The following is a 15,301-nucleotide window of genomic DNA, read 5'->3' as shown; positions in this document are numbered from 1 at the left end:
TTGACACTGGAGAAAATCATGTGGGCTGAGCAGGAAGGCGAGCATCTTCCTTTTCAATGCTATTCACTGTCCTCTACAGACAAAGCTTGTATCACTCCACTTGTGCAGAAGTGAAGTTTGAAAGTATATAGTTTCCGCTTTCCAGCAACTTTGGAACTCTTGTACACAAAGATCATTCCAACAATTCTACATAGAAGCTTTTCACTTGAAGGAAGGATTTTACGGCTTTTCTTTGGCACATCTGATTTGCCAGCATCACCCCTCTTGCGCAACTCAGGAAGAGACAGATGAAGAGATGCACAGGGCAAAATATGGAGAAAGGGTGCGGCGCTTCCATGCACCTTCCAGGTGCTTCACTCTTGAAATTTTAAGCAAAAAGATTAAAACATGGGCGAAGTCGTGGGTGTGGGGACCTGTAGAACGAAAGCCCACCCTGGCCCCCCACTAGCCTCGCCCCACCTGTCCGGTAGGTGCCAGCTGCCAACCGCAGGGCGGTGTTGGAAACGCTGAGCTCAACACCCGTTCCCTTTCCCACCAGGAGCGTGCGCGCCTGGAGACCCGTATGACCAATCAGTGAAAAGGAGCGGCTGTGAGTGGCATACGGTTCATTCAATCTTCTGTGGCCCTGGCCCCAGGCCTGCACTCCGGCCAATGGTGGTGCGGGGCGGAGCTCGGGCGGGGGCGGTGGTCACCTGATCGGTGGCGGCAGTGGTGGCCGAGGCTGTGGAGGGTGAACCTGTGATGGCGGCGACGGTGGCAGCTTGCCTTCGGCAGGGGACGAGGCGGGCCCCGGCGTTCTGGCAAATGAGGTTGTTGTCACTGTTGCTGGTGGTGGCGGCAGCGACCGAGCAGCAGGTGCCGCTGGTGCTGTGGTCGAGTGACCGGTGAGCGAAATGGTGGGCTGGGGCGGGCCGCGATGCGCACGGTAACGGCTAGAGTACCTTCGCCCGACTCTTGGCTGTACTGTGCGAGAAGCTGCGAGGCCCAGAGGGGACTGTCCCTTGCTCGACGGCCTATAGCCAATCGGCCGGGTCAGAGCTTCCAGACGCACACATCAAGGTGGGAGCTCACAGGCTTTGAATCTTAAGCTGTGCACTCTCGCTTGACAGCACCTCTTCTGTCCACTGGCAGGGACTTGTGGGCTCCTGCGACCGACACCCATGAGGGCCACATCACCAACGACTTGCAGCTCTCTACTTACTTAGACCCCGCCCTGGAGCTGGGCCCCCGCAATGTGCTGTTGTTCCTGCAGGACAAGGTGCGCCGCCCCAGCCCTCTCTCCCTCGGTAATGCGGAGGCAGGCAGGCCCCCCGCGCCGGGACAGTGAAGCCCATTCCCCAAGGGAAGCTTCAGTGACCTTGTCCCAACTGCAGGGAGGTGTGGCTCCTCTCTTCGGAAGGCCTGTAAGAGAAGAAGGTTCAGTGGGAATAGTGGGGCCCCAGAAATTGCATCAACTTGATTGGGGGAAGCAAGTGGTCAGAGGCCAGATGTCTACAGAGTACCATGCACTGAACTGACCTACTCTACACGATGGGGGTTATTGACCCTCTCTACAGACTAGAAGACAAATGCCCAAGGAGGGGAAGTGACTGGCTCAAGGTCACACAGCTAATGCGTGGCAGAGTTGTGATTCTAATCATAATGATCATAGTAGAAATTTCAAAATGATCACTTACTGAGTGCTTCCTATGCACTGTGCTAAGCTGCTGGCATTATCTTGGCTTTACTGACAGGGAAACTACAGCTTGTAGGGGTGCAATGATTGGTTGGTTTTTGCACAGCACAATTGGTCCTAGCCTGAGTCTGTCAGATGTTGTCCCCCTGCCTCTCCAGTTTGTGCTCATAATCGGCACACTGTTTCCTCTGCCATTCATATGTCTCTGCTCCCAAACCAAGCATTTAGATCGTGAGAAGATTCTAGGGCAGTGTAGGTTTGGCAAGTTATCGAGCCTCTGCTCGTCTCTTCCTTGTTCGTGGCCTGTATGGCTCATGCCCCCTGTAGTCTTGCTCTGTCACTCTGTGGGCAGGTTGTGGCAGTCACACTCTCCTGTAGTCCTTCCAGGAGGTGGTGAATAATGTAGTTAGACCGGAACTCAGTTCCAGTTCTACTACTTAACAGTCTTGGGAATCATCTGTGAATGTCAGTTTCTGCATCTGTGAAATGAAAATACCCCCTCCTCAGAGGGCTCCGAGGACCAGTTCTCAATATCCATGTAAGACACCCGGCTGGATCCCTGTCTTAAGGCATTCATCCATTGGCGAACCGCCTACTATGTACCAGTTATTAAGTGTTGGGGACACCCATGCCCTCACCTCGAGGAAGCTGTCATTCATGTGAGGATGACAAGAAATTTTTATGTAATGTCAGTATTACAGAGTTTACAGAAAAAAGAAGCAGGGGAGAGTGACTGGCAAGCCTGTGTAAGATAAAAGTAATTGGGCAGCGGCTCAGTGAGGAGTTGGCATCTGAGCGTTCCTGGCAGAGGGTTCGAACAGCAGGTGCAAAGGCCCTGGATAAGGAGTGCTCTTGGTGACTCCATGAAGAGCTGGTGTCGTTGGAGTACAGAGAGTGAGAGAAGGGGTAGGAGCTGGCGAGCCAGGTAGCCCGGAGAGGAGGAGGAATGGGTTGGTTGCAGTTCTAAATGTGGTAGGGAGCCTTGGGTTATTTCAAGCAGGGAGTGGCATAAGGAAATGGTGGCAGTTTCTAGGCTTTCAGAAGGAGAGCCCAGGTGTCCAAACAAGGTCAGGATTCCTGGCCAGGAGGGAGAGGAAGCTGGGCAAGTGTGTATACTAAACAGAATGAGGTTAGGGAAGCTGTTTAAGATCCCCTCCGGGCCTAACTGGGAAAAGGCAGAGGAAGCTGGGAGTTGGGGTGGAGGGTGGGAGTGGAAGGACGTCTCTAGGTTGCAGAGAAAAAGGGATGGGTGTTGGGGTTACTGTGGTCAGGAAAGACTTAAGTGCTTTCTGCAGCATGTTCCAAGATCTTCGTTTGTCTCTCCGTTTCCACCGAAAGCTGGTGGGGCGGGAGACTTCTCACCCTTCTCTAAAAAAGGTCTCATCCAGACTGGACCTAGGTGGCTATAGCTGTTGCAACTGGTATGCGGGTTCTCCTTTTTTTTCTGACTTCCGTTTAGCGGGGGTGGGGGGCATGCAGTAAATGTTTCTAACTGCCCCCTTCAGTCCCTTCCCCTAGCTTCTCTCTTCTCTCCCCAGTTCCTGTTGTCTGTAGGCAGGCAGCTGACTCTTACTCCTGAGGTTACCACACGTCAGCTGCCCACAGATTTCCTCCCAACCCCATGACTGCCTTCCATGATTTCTAACCCTCCCCCTGCAAGGAGGGTGCTAAAGAAAAGAAAGAACCTTCCATCCCCACCCCACCCCCAACTCGCCCTTGCTTGCCCTTTTGACCAAACCAAATCTGACTCTAAATGAGATTTTGCGGGCCCTGCAAACACACGGGGAAAGTGTCTGCCGCCTGCCCCGGCCCTGGCCCACCTTCTGATGCCATCTTCCCTGCTTCCCTACTAGCTGAGCATCGAGGACTTCACGGCGTATGGTGGTGTGTTTGGGAACAAGCAGGACAGCACCTTTTCTAACCTGGAGGTAAGAGTCCTCTCCTAGCTGTGGGTCATGGGGACTGTTCTGCCCCCCCTCCCTGAGCACAATAAGAACTGTCCCCTTAGGGACCAGAGATGCTGGCTTTGTGGTTAGAAAGGCCTGAGTGTCAGGGGCTTTCTAGGGGTGTGGGACGTTTTCTTTCTGGTCTTTAATGAGACTCCTATGTGGGTGTGGGTGTGGCTTGTGAGAGGAGGGCCGTCAGAGTGGTTTTCGGGGCTGGCACAGGCCCACTGATCCCTTGCTAACTCATCCCCCACCTATCCTCTGTCCCCAGAATGCTCTGGACTTGGCCCCTTCCTCTCTTGTGCTTCCTGCTGTTGACTGGTATGCAGTCAGCACTCTGACCACTTACCTTCAGGAGAAGCTTGGGGCCAGCCCCTTGCACGTGGACCTGGCCACCCTTCGGGAGCTAAAGCTCAATGCTAGCCTCCCGGCTTTGCTGCTCATCCGCTTGCCCTACACAGCCAGGTATGGTCCAGCCTCTAACCTCCAGCCTCCAGCCTTCAAGCTCTGGGATCTGGTAGCACTGAGTCAACAACGACAGTCCTCCCATTCAGAACTTTGAAGCCCTTCCAGAAGGTGTCCTGTATGGCCAGAAAAGGCTGGAAGCGCCTCCGGCCGGGCTGTGACTCAGGAGTCGGTGCCCTGCACTGAACTAAGTCTCCAGAGACAAGGCGGACATGGGCTCGGGTGGTAGGAAGCCATCTTGCCTAGCCAGGACCCTTTCATGCAGCAGGTGGCAGGGACATGAGTGGGACTGTGAAAGCGGGGGCAAGGGATTCCGGGCAGGGTCATGAGGTGAGCAAAAATGTAGAGGGAGAAGCCAGCATGGCTCCTAGAGCTCCCAGCTAGAGTGTGCTGGGTGAATGGGGCTAGTAGGGAGGGCTGGTGGCATTGAGTGGAGGGCAGGCTAGAGGGGCAGAGGGGATGTGGCTAGGGGTGGTGGAGAGGTCTTCGGGTTGTGGGGGCTCTAACACTCTGTCTTTTCCGTAGCTCGGGTCTAATGGCACCCAGGGAAGTCCTCACAGGCAATGGTGAGTAGCGTCAGGAAGAGTGCACGTTTTCCATCCTCATCCAGCCTTAGGCCATGGAGAGCTGGTCCACAGCCCCTCAGCCCCTCCTCAACCCCAGGGCAGCTCTCCTGCTTCTTGGAGCAACCCGCAGCTGACCAGGGAAAGGCTGGCCCTCAGGCCTCACTTGTCCTCCGTTGGGCCCTTCCTGGCAGAGATTTCAGGTTGTCTAGGGGGCCTCCATGCCGGAGCTCTGAAGCCGGTTTCCACTCAGGCAGCGTGAATCCTAAAGTTTGGACAACATTATAAAAAACAGTTCTGAAGACTTTTGTTCTTTTTGCTATAAAATAGGACAGTCAGTCGTTCCCAGTGGAAAAGTCATTGGAAATCTTTTAGGGGTGGGTTGGGCGTTTCTTATATCCTTGTCATTTTTCATTCACTTTAGGTAGGGCTTGGCATTAGGGAGTTGACAGCTAAGGCCACAGGTGTCCCGGTGGGGGGGGGGGTAGGGATGGGCAGGATGAGAAGCAGCTGCTGTTAGGGATCCTCAATGGAAAGTGAAAACACTAGTGAATGAAGGTGGAGGGGAGCTGACTTTTCAAGGGTCTCAGTGTCCCACTACAGAGGACACGCCAGTTGCTGAGAGTTAGGGGGACTTCCCAGTGCAGACATCTGGTGGTTCCCACTTCAATGAGGTGATCTCATGGTGCTCAGTCAAGAGGGGGCACTCGTGTGGTATGTGGAAGGGCGCACAACCTTGCCTCTGCTGACTTCTGCCGTGTAAAGGTCAGATGGTTTCTAACAGGCCATGGGAAGCACTGCTAAGCATCCACCTGTGACCTGGTTCTCTGTTCTCCCCGTTGCCCTGCAGATGAGATCATTGGGCAAGTGCTGAGCATGCTCAAGTCTGAAGATGTCCCGTACACAGCAGCCCTCACAGCGGTCCGCCCTTCCAGGGTACGTGCACTGCTGCAGGGGCTCTGGGAGGTGTGGGCAGAGGCCACATGGTGAGTCGGCCCGGAGGGAGTGAGGCTCTAAGGGGCCTCAGCAGGGGCCAGCTTCTCTCTAGGCCAGTGTCTGGGGGAAGAACGTGAACTGTAAAGTCCTGCTTACTCCTCCCCGGGGTGGCTTTCCACAGGCCCTGTCAGTCTTACGGGCTGGCATGGTCAGACAGTAAGTCCAAGTATTCCTAAGTTGGAGGGGCTGGGAATGTCACAAAGGCTGAGGGGCCAGCCGGAGGAAGCCTCCTGGAGGAAGGGCCTCTGAGTGTGACCGGTGGGACTACAGATGACGGAGAGAGGAACAGTGAGTGCAGGCCACTTGGTTTGAGGCCTGCTCCCACAGCCGTTGAGAGAAGGCTTGTGGGCTGTTTCTGCAGGTGGCCCGCGATGTAGCCATGGTGGCAGGAGGGCTAGGTCGTCAGCTGCTGCAAAAACAGTCAGTGTCAGCTGAGATTCTCCCCCCTGTGAGTTATAATGACACTGCCCCACGGATCCTGTTCTGGGCCCAGAACTTCTCAGTGGCATATAGGGAACGCTGGGAAGACCTGACCTCCATGACATTTGGGGCCCAGCAACTCAACCTGACTGGCTCCTTCTGGAATGAGTCTGTTGCCAGGTAAGGGCAAAATACCTGTCACTTCAGGTGGGTATATGTGTTCACCGTGGGAATGCTGCCAGTGTCACGGGGTGGGGCTATTGGAGGGCCCTCAAAGTGAGCGTTGCTCAGAGTTCTGTTTCCTTGTGTCTTCTAGTCCTTGACTGGGACCTTGGCTGTTAATACTGCCCAGTCACCTGGGTACCTGATGCCTCCCCCTAGAGCAGCCTCAAGGAGACTGCACTATGGTGCATACCAGGCCTGAGCAAGTTCTGGGGCTCCCATACCCTCCCTGTGTGGCGAGAGAGATCGCCCTCACTCCCAAAGCCAAACCTGGGCACCTCAGTGACCCCAAGGAGGAGCTGAAAGGAGGAAGGGCGGTGGGTTTAGGGGAGCCAGAGGAAGGAGCCCTGAGCTGGAAGTAGGTGGCCTATATACTGGCTCCTGATCTAGAATGTGACAGGGTCTCAGTTTTCCCATCTGTCAAGTGGGGGCATCACCTCTTTAGGTGGCTATGAGGACCCAGGCAGCTTAGGTAGGAGCAGACTTGAGCACCTTGATCTAAGATGCTCAAGGACCTTTCAGAGCCTGACAGCTTGCCTCTTTATTCTGGTCCCGCAGTCTTTCGCTGACCTATGAACAACTTTTTGGTACCACGGTGACATTCAAGTGAGTCCAAGGAGCGGTCGAGGTGTGGGTGGACTGGTGTGGCTCTGGCTTCCTCAGCAACCTGACACCCCTGTGGCCTCCCCCAGGTTCATTCTGGCGAACAGTTTCTACCCAGTATCAGCCCGGTACTGGTTTACCATGGAGCGCCTTGAAATCCATAGCAATGGCTCTGTAGTCCAGTTCAATGCCTCCCAGATCACGGGGCCCAGCATCTACTCCTTCCACTGCCAGTATGTCAGCAGTCTTAGCAAGGAGGGCAGTATCCTTGTGCCCACCACCCAGCCCTCTCTCTGGCATATGACTCTTCAGCACTTCCAGGTAGGGACCAGGGAGGAGCCCAGGCTGGAGGTAGCAGGATCCTGGTAGAGAGGGGACGGAATGGGAGGCCTGGTCTTCAGGCTTGGGCTCCCATTCCATGGATTTGCACTGCTTAATAAGGTGAGAACCTCAGCCCTTACTGGGCCTCCCTCTTTGTGGGGCCATGTGGTCCTCTCTATCCCCCAGATCCAGGCCTTCAACGTGGCAGGCGAGCAGTTCTCCTACGCCAGTGACTGTGCCAGCTTCTTCTCCCCGGGCATCTGGATGGGGCTGCTCACCTCCTTATTCATGCTTTTCATCTTCACCTACGGCCTGCACATGATCCTGAGCCTCAAGACCATGGACCGCTTTGATGACCACAAGGGCCCCACCATCACTTTGACCCAGATTGTGTGACCCTGTAACCACTGGGGATTGAGGGTGTGATGGTGTACAGGTTGTCACTTTCTCACCTCAAGGCATGCTGGACTGAAGGACTTCCTTCTCTTCCTACCATAGCATGAACCCCCAGTTCCCCTCAGCCTGTCCTGTTCCTGTTCAACCCTTTGAGGGACTTCCCTGGGGCTGCCCACCCCATCTCTGTCAACAGGTGTACATATTCTACATAGATAGTAGACAGATCTAGGCTTGCTGATTGTGAGGGGAGGGGACATGAATTCTAGAGCCCCTTCTGCCTCCCCCTTTCTCCTTATTTATTTTCATGTCTCCACCATCACCCCTTGCTGTTTATAGTGCTTCTGTGTAGCGAGTGCTCCCTCCCCAGGCTTTATTGGGCTCCCTGCAGCAGCCAGGAGCTGGATGTTCCCTGAGTTGGGGGGTGGAAGTACTTTTTAACTCCCACTTGGATGGTGGTGTTTTTGGTGATGTGCTAACAATAAGCAGTACTCTGGGGTCTATTTCCGTGGCCTGAGAAGGAAGGGACCTCCACAGCAGGTGGGCTGGGTGTACTCACTGGGTTTCTGGCAGCTCCTGCAGGGAATGCCTAGCAGGTTCCTGGGGTGCTCTGTGGGTTTCCTTCCTAATAAAATAAAGACGGGTCGCCATGCTTCGGCCTCTTGTCACTCATTTCTGTACTGGACAGGAGGGATGCACTTGGCTGAGGGCTTCCTGAGAGGCTCCCAGATGTAGCTGGAGCCAAGGCAGGCGAAGGGGGAGACGGGTAGGCCTGTAGGGGGTCTACGGACTGCCTCAGGGAGTCAGGGCAGATGCAGTGGGTCTTTAACAAGGTGGTCCCCTAAGTGGCTAGGGTAGGGAGGGGCTGCATTGCGCAGGCACGAAGGGCCAGGATGGTTAGCGCCTGGGGATGAGTACCTGACAAAAGTAGCCGTCGGGTCCCTGTGGGACTGCCCCCTGCTGCTGCAGGGGCATGCGCCTGGCCCTGGGGGCCGCGCTAAGCATCCCGAAGGGCGGGGCAGGGCAGAGGCCCGGCGCACGGATCCCTCAACCGCAGCACCGGCCATTGGACTGCCCCGCCCTCCCCGCCCAGGTTCACTCCCCTCAGGCCTCTCAGAGAGCGGAGCTACACTGGTGCTGAGGCCTGGGCACTGGCAGCTCTCCCGGGAGGCGAGCAAGGAAGGCAGTGGCCCGGACCTTGCACCGCGGAGCACAGGGAGGGGACGGGACTCTTTGACGTGGCGGAGGGGTCTGACGGTGTCCGACACGCCGCCATCTTTGGTCCAGTGCTGCGGCGGAGGCTGTGGTGAAGGAGGAGGAGGAGCCGACGGCGCTGGCACCGAGGCCTGACCATGGATGAGGAATACGATGTGATCGTGCTGGGCACCGGCCTCACAGTAAGTGCGGTCTCGGGCGCCTAGAGCCCCGCATCACCCCCTCCTCCCTGCCGTGCTGCCGCCCCCGGCCCCATCCTGTCACTGCCATCCCTGGCGCTGTCGCCCCCGGCATTTGGGTCCCGGCAAAAAACAGCCCCGAGCTCACCCCCTTACGACGTGGCCTCTGTCCACCACCATGACCCTTTCTTTAAGAAACGTCCCCCTTTTTTTCCTAACCCCCTCGACTTCCTAGGCCCCGGCCGTCGGCTCCTTCTGTCCTCCCCATCCCAGTCTGCACCCCCCTCCCCCAGCCCTACATCCCCCAGTGCCCACCCCTTGACACCTGTCCCAACACATTGTCTGCATCTCTGGCTGGTCCAGCATCCCCTCCTATCTTGCGCTAATCCTGGTGAGGATGAAGTACAAGGACCGCGGGTCAAGGGGCCTTACCAGGGTGGGCCCATATCCTGCCTTCCCGGCTTTTTATGGGGCCTAGGGATCCAGGGAATCTTCCAGAAGGAGTAGCAGTGGGGGCAGTGATCACATTCCTGCTACCCCACCCTGGTTTCCCATGGAGATCTTAGGCTGACTGGTGCCTTCAGCCTTTGTCCTTGGGCTAGTGACAGTGAATGGTGAGGATGTTTATTTTCCCCCTTCCTTCAAATCCTGGTGGATCGCTCCTCTAAGAGACTCCTCTCCCTTGATCTTGGAGCAGAAGCCCCTCCCCGGGTTGGAAGACTCAGGGTCAGGGACAACTTGGAGGAGCCAGCAGCCCAGGGTGGGGCCTGCGATTCCTGGACCATCCTACGCCTTTCTTCCTTCTCTTCCACCAGCCCTTCACTGTCCAGCTGGGTCTCCTCTGTGGCTCATTGTGTCTTATCTGTCTTCCTACGCTCTATGTAGATAAGATCATTTTCTTGGCATTGTGGCTGCTGATAGTCCATCCGTTTGTCTGCTGGATGCTCTCCCTCTATGCGTCTGTTATTTTTCTTCTTTACCTCCTTGCCCCACAAGGTTATAAAGCAGACTGTGGTCAGATGAAGCCACTGCCCCCCAATTTTAGGCGAGGTGGCCTGTGGCGGGTGAAAGGAGGCAAGGAGCTGTCCATTGGTGCAGAGTCCTAGCTTTGCTGTCCTCCTCGGTTTGGAGTGGGGAACAAGGGTTACTGGTGGGAATGTGGGCAGGAGTGCAGCAAATGTCGCCCCTTCCTAGGAATGCATCCTGTCAGGCATCATGTCTGTGAACGGGAAGAAGGTACTGCACATGGACCGGAACCCCTACTATGGGGGTGAGAGCTCCTCTATCACACCCCTGGAGGAGGTGAGGCCGCCTGAGCCCATGCCCATCCCTTGTTAAGCTCTCGCATAGGGTGCTGCAGCACTCCTTAGGTTCTCTGGGAAAGGGGGAGTTGGGGCGAGAGGGGTGGTCTTAGAGATACCTCTCTTTCTCTCTTTCCTGTTTATAGCTGTATAAGCGTTTTCAGTTGCTGGAGGGGCCACCTGAGTCAATGGGCCGGGGCCGAGACTGGAATGTTGACCTGATCCCCAAATTCCTCATGGCCAATGGTGAGGGAGACCAAGGAGGTATTGTGGGTTGTGATTGGGACAACCAGAGAAGGGTCAGGCTTCATAAAAAGGTAGCCAGAGCAGATGGAGTTTCTGGAGAGAGCCATACTGATACTGTTGCCATTCCCTCACGGATTTGCAGGGCAGCTGGTAAAGATGCTACTGTACACAGAGGTGACTCGCTACTTGGACTTCAAGGTGGTGGAAGGCAGCTTTGTCTACAAGGGAGGCAAGATCTACAAAGTGCCATCCACTGAGACTGAAGCCTTGGCTTCTAGTGAGTGTGGGTCCCCTGAGCCAGGGAATCATGGGGGGGGCAGCCATTCAGAGCAGGGTGCCCCTTGCCCAAGGTCACATCCCCGGGTAGTACCAGAAGCCCCTTGCTCTGTCTTCTCTATACTGACCCAGATTGTGCCTCACACGTGTTGCCATGAGGGAAGTCTACATGCAGAGGGGATGTGGAGGGGGGACTCTTTCTTGAAAGACTTCAGCTTTTGACAGGGACTCCACCACCTGACCAGTGAAACATCCTCCCGTGTCAGAGCTGGAAGGGCCTTCTGAACCTGTGCAGATGGGAAACTGAGGCTGAGAAGGGCAGAGGGGTTAATCTAATGTCACACGGTGGTTAGCGGGGAGAACTCATCCAGGAGCTAGGGAACCTGCTTTCTTGGCCTGCCTGGTGGGAAGGAGAGGTTCATGTTCTGTGGTACGAAGGCTCTCCTCACATTGCCTTTGCAGATCTGATGGGTATGTTTGAGAAACGGCGCTTCCGCAAGTTCCTAGTGTTTGTGGCAAACTTTGATGAGAATGACCCCAAGACCTTTGAGGGCGTCGACCCCGAGATCACAAGCATGCGTGATGTCTACCGGAAGTTCGACCTGGGCCAGGACGTCATTGACTTCACTGGCCACGCCCTGGCGCTCTACCGCACTGATGAGTGAGGGGAAACTGGCATGGCACACTGCACATTGCCTGGCCTGCACCCTGCCCTCCCTTCTCCAGCCTGCTGCTCCCTCAGCCCACCATGCACATCTCTTGAACTCAGCCACACACACTCACCTGTTACCTTTTCCATTTGTTCTTGTGTTTAACCCACAGGCTTCTTTCCTCAGGCCATTGAGGTTGGGGGAATGCTGGCCTGGTGCCTGGGTGGGGGTGAGCTGGGGGTTCTGCTTTTGTAGCCTCTTCTCCTGACCCTGTCCCCCCAGCTACTTGGACCAGCCCTGTCTTGAGACCATCAATCGCATCAAGTTGTACAGCGAGTCCCTGGCCCGGTATGGCAAGAGCCCGTATTTATACCCACTCTATGGCCTTGGAGAGCTGCCTCAAGGCTTTGCGAGGTGAGGGCATGGCTTCTTTCAATTGGCAGTACTGAGTAGGACCAGGGCGAAGAAAGGGAATGGCCCCTTTGAGCATTTTCGTAGCATTTTATATTCTGCCATGCGGTCTTCATTTACTTTGCATCTTCCTTCGGTAGTGGGGATGTGGCAGTAGCGTGTTGAAATGCAGAGTTGAAGAGCCAGGCCACCACAGACAGGGCTCGCTCTGCTGCCTGACTCAGGCAGCACTATGACCACACTAGAGTACGTGGAACCTTGGGTCAGGACTTCTCCGGAGCCCTCCATTTTGTTTCTCAGACCATTTCCAAGAGGAGCTGTGCCCTCATGATACCCTTAGGCTACCCTTTGCAGGATATTCTGGGTGACAGATCTGGGAAGAACCATCAGGTCTCATGAGCTCTGCCTGCCTGGGGCAGCCTCCTCTGCATCCCAGTGATGTTTCCAGGGGAGGATGCAATGGCACTGGCGGGGTCTCCTGGGTGGGGTCCTTCACCATCACTCTACCCACCACAGATTGAGTGCCATCTATGGGGGGACGTACATGCTGAACAAACCTGTGGATGACATCATCATGGAGAACGGCAAGGTGGTGGGTGTGAAGTCTGAGGGAGAGGTAAGCCTTCCCCACAGTGCAGATATGATGGTCTGGGTGGAGTTTTTAAGAGGCTCTCTTCCCAGTGATCTTGGCTCTGCTGGGTTTGCTGCTACTCAGTTCTGAGGGCTTTGGGCTGGGTCCTGGAACTACAGAAGTCTGCATTGCCATTCCTGTTGGCGAGAGGTATCTCTCAAAGCCCATGTGCTATGTCAGTCACTGGTCCAGGGAGTGTCCCTGATCAGTGTCTCAGCAAAAGGGGTCACCCAGCCCTGCATATGGGGCGTCCCTCTCTGAGATGCAGGATGAAGCAGTACGCTCGCTACAGGACGGGCAATGGTGACAGCTCAGAGGAGCACCCTCCCTGCCTGCTGGAGCTGCCAGCCCTAGCTGTGGGCCCATTCCCATGACTACCTAGGGGAATGCTGGATAGAGACAAGGACTTTTGGTGCTTTTACAGGTGGCCCGATGCAAGCAGCTGATCTGTGACCCCAGCTATGTTCCAGACCGTGTGCGAAAGGCTGGCCAGGTTATCCGCATCATCTGTATCCTTAGCCACCCCATCAAGAACACCAACGATGCCAACTCCTGCCAAATCATCATCCCCCAGAACCAGGTTAACAGGAAGTCAGGTAGGCCAAGCCCCATGTCACTTCCTTCAGGGTATTGTCTTTGGGGTGACTGCCTCTCCTCATAAATCTTGGGGCTCTCTGCCTGATCCCTCTATGGAGGAACAGGGACCCAAATCACAGTTATCATGACATCACATTCTAGGGGTTAGGTGCCCTGGACTCTTCCCCTTCAGGAGGGTGGCAGCTTGGATGCTGCCTGCTCTGTGGAGCTGGGGAAGGGCAGGCAGGCCCAAATTGGGCCCACCCCCAGGAGCCCTTTGTGCGCCCATGTTAATGGATTGTTTCCTGTTGGCAGACATCTATGTGTGCATGATCTCCTATGCACACAACGTGGCTGCTCAGGGCAAATACATCGCCATTGCCAGCACCACGGTGGAGACCACGGAGCCTGAAAAGGAGGTTGAGCCCGCCCTGGAGCTGCTGGAGCCCATTGACCAGAAGTGAGGGGCTTGGGGGAGGAAGGGAGCCAAGGAGCTGGAGGACTGGGGGATGGGGACCAGGGAAGGGCAAGGCTGGTTGTGAGGCCTGTCCCCTCCCCTCCATCTGCCCCTCAGGTTTGTGGCCATCAGTGACTTGTATGAACCTATTGACGATGGGTCTGAGAGCCAGGTAAGCAGCCTGTCTCAGCCCTGGTTCCTGGCCGCCTGCCCAAGGCCCCTGCCCAACTCACCCTGGGCCCTGGCTGTCACTGTTTTCAGGTGTTCTGTTCCTGCTCCTACGATGCCACCACACACTTTGAGACAACATGCAATGACATCAAAGACATCTACAAGCGCATGGCAGGCTCCGCCTTTGACTTTGAGAACATGAAGCGCAAACAGAATGATGTCTTTGGAGAAGCTGACCAGTGATTGCTGACCCTCCCCCAACCCTGGATACCCTCTCCCCTGCTCTCTTCCAGGGCTAGGGAGATGGGCATGGCTGGGCACCCCTGTTTCCAGCATCCTCTGCGTCCCCCACCACATTCCTGTCACCCACCTCATTGATTCACTGACCAAATCCTTAATCTTAGTGATGGTTCGGGAGATGGGGGGGCGGGGGTTGGATAGCGTTCTCTTTCTTGGCCCTTACTTATCCTGGGAAAGAGGGTTCCCCTCCTTATGTGTGTTTCTTCCCCCTACCAGTGATTCTTCTGCTCTGTTTGGGAAGAACGTGGAGGAAAAGCTGACTTCTGCCCCCACTGCGCTTCCTCCCACTGTAGTGGCCTTTGGAGATGTCCCCTGCCTCCCCCCCACCAACTCTCTTATGTGTTGGAGAGAAGGGGCCCTCCCAGCACAAAGTTTCATCCTGCATTCCCCACCCCCGTTAATTTATTCTAATTTATTAACTTTTGCCCTCTCTGTCTGAGGAGTGCTGTACCCCTCCATTGCAGTCTTGAGTGCCCGGGGCTGTGGAGCAGCTCCCTTGGCTACCTAGGCTACCCAGGAGGGGAAAGGGCTTGGGTGTGGCCCTGTTGGAGGTTGATCTTATTGTTTTTGTTTTTTGTGTCTTTGTGTTTGTGTCTTTTGGTACTTGCTGAGAGAGAAATGTGAGCAAAGCAGAAGGAGGTGGGAAAATGGATCCAGAACCCCAGTGTACCCCCCCTCCACGACGTTCCCTTAGTGGTGGGAAACCCTTATCTTGCAAAGTGAATGAGCCCTTCCCCAACCTCTAGTGTATTTCACAGAAAACAAAACCTCCCAATAAAATTGTGTGGAAACCTAAGCCCAGATCCTCAGCTTTATTTTCTAAAAGCTGGGTGCTGGGTGGGGCCTTGGCTTCCTGGGATGTCATGCTGTCCCTATGAGTTTCAGATTCTGGCTTAGCTTGACTCTTGATGGCTATAAAAAGGTCACTTTCTTCATCAGGGAATTAAAGAGCTCCTGAACTGAAAGGGCCTATACAGAGGAAACAGGTCACATTAACCTGCCCAGGGCCTCCCAGCCAGTTAGTGCTGGCACCAGGACTGCAGCCATCAGGCGCCAGTGTGAAAGAAACGAGAGGGGTCTGGGGTGGGGGTTAAAGAGGAGGGAGCAGGGTCCTTCCCTCCAAGTCCAGGAAGTAAGTGGAGGCGGAGGGGACCCAGGCCATAGCACGTGGTCTGTTGAAATGGAGGACTTGGGTACAGTCTTGGGTGAGGATCAGACTGGTGGGTGCAAGGGAAATGAGCTGTCCCTGCCAGGGCAGCAGCAGGTGGCAGTCTGGCCTTGGGC

At 55.5% G+C, this 15,301-nt stretch overlaps 2 protein-coding genes across 2 annotated transcripts; both read left to right on the top strand.

Annotated features, from left to right (window-relative positions):
- Positions 1-682: 682 nt before the first annotated feature.
- ATP6AP1 (ATPase H+ transporting accessory protein 1) lies at positions 683-8,256 on the top strand. The gene is made up of 10 exons (XM_037151327.2): positions 683-884; positions 1,132-1,258; positions 3,529-3,603; positions 3,893-4,086; positions 4,612-4,652; positions 5,500-5,585; positions 6,007-6,245; positions 6,846-6,893; positions 6,980-7,211; positions 7,398-8,256. Exons 1-10 carry the CDS (start codon positions 742-744, stop codon positions 7,605-7,607), a joined length of 1,395 nt encoding a protein of 464 aa, XP_037007222.2. The 5' UTR covers positions 683-741; the 3' UTR covers positions 7,608-8,256.
- Positions 8,257-8,714: 458 nt separating this feature from the next.
- GDI1 (GDP dissociation inhibitor 1) lies at positions 8,715-14,813 on the top strand. Its single transcript, XM_037151339.2, has 11 exons — positions 8,715-9,001; positions 10,193-10,300; positions 10,446-10,545; positions 10,688-10,822; positions 11,284-11,482; positions 11,754-11,885; positions 12,399-12,498; positions 12,938-13,109; positions 13,405-13,549; positions 13,664-13,718; positions 13,808-14,813. The coding sequence occupies exons 1-11, from the start codon at positions 8,957-8,959 to the stop codon at positions 13,958-13,960; spliced, it is 1,344 nt and encodes a 447-aa protein (XP_037007234.1). The 5' UTR covers positions 8,715-8,956; the 3' UTR covers positions 13,961-14,813.
- Positions 14,814-15,301: the final 488 nt, after the last annotated feature.

The sequence above is a fragment of the Artibeus jamaicensis genome, unplaced genomic scaffold (assembly GCF_021234435.1).
Source record: "Artibeus jamaicensis isolate MK-2021 breed Jamaican fruit bat unplaced genomic scaffold, CSHL_Jam_final contig_1417, whole genome shotgun sequence".
NCBI lineage: Eukaryota > Metazoa > Chordata > Mammalia > Chiroptera > Phyllostomidae > Artibeus > Artibeus jamaicensis.
This window is presented reverse-complemented; position numbering and strand designations above follow the sequence as displayed.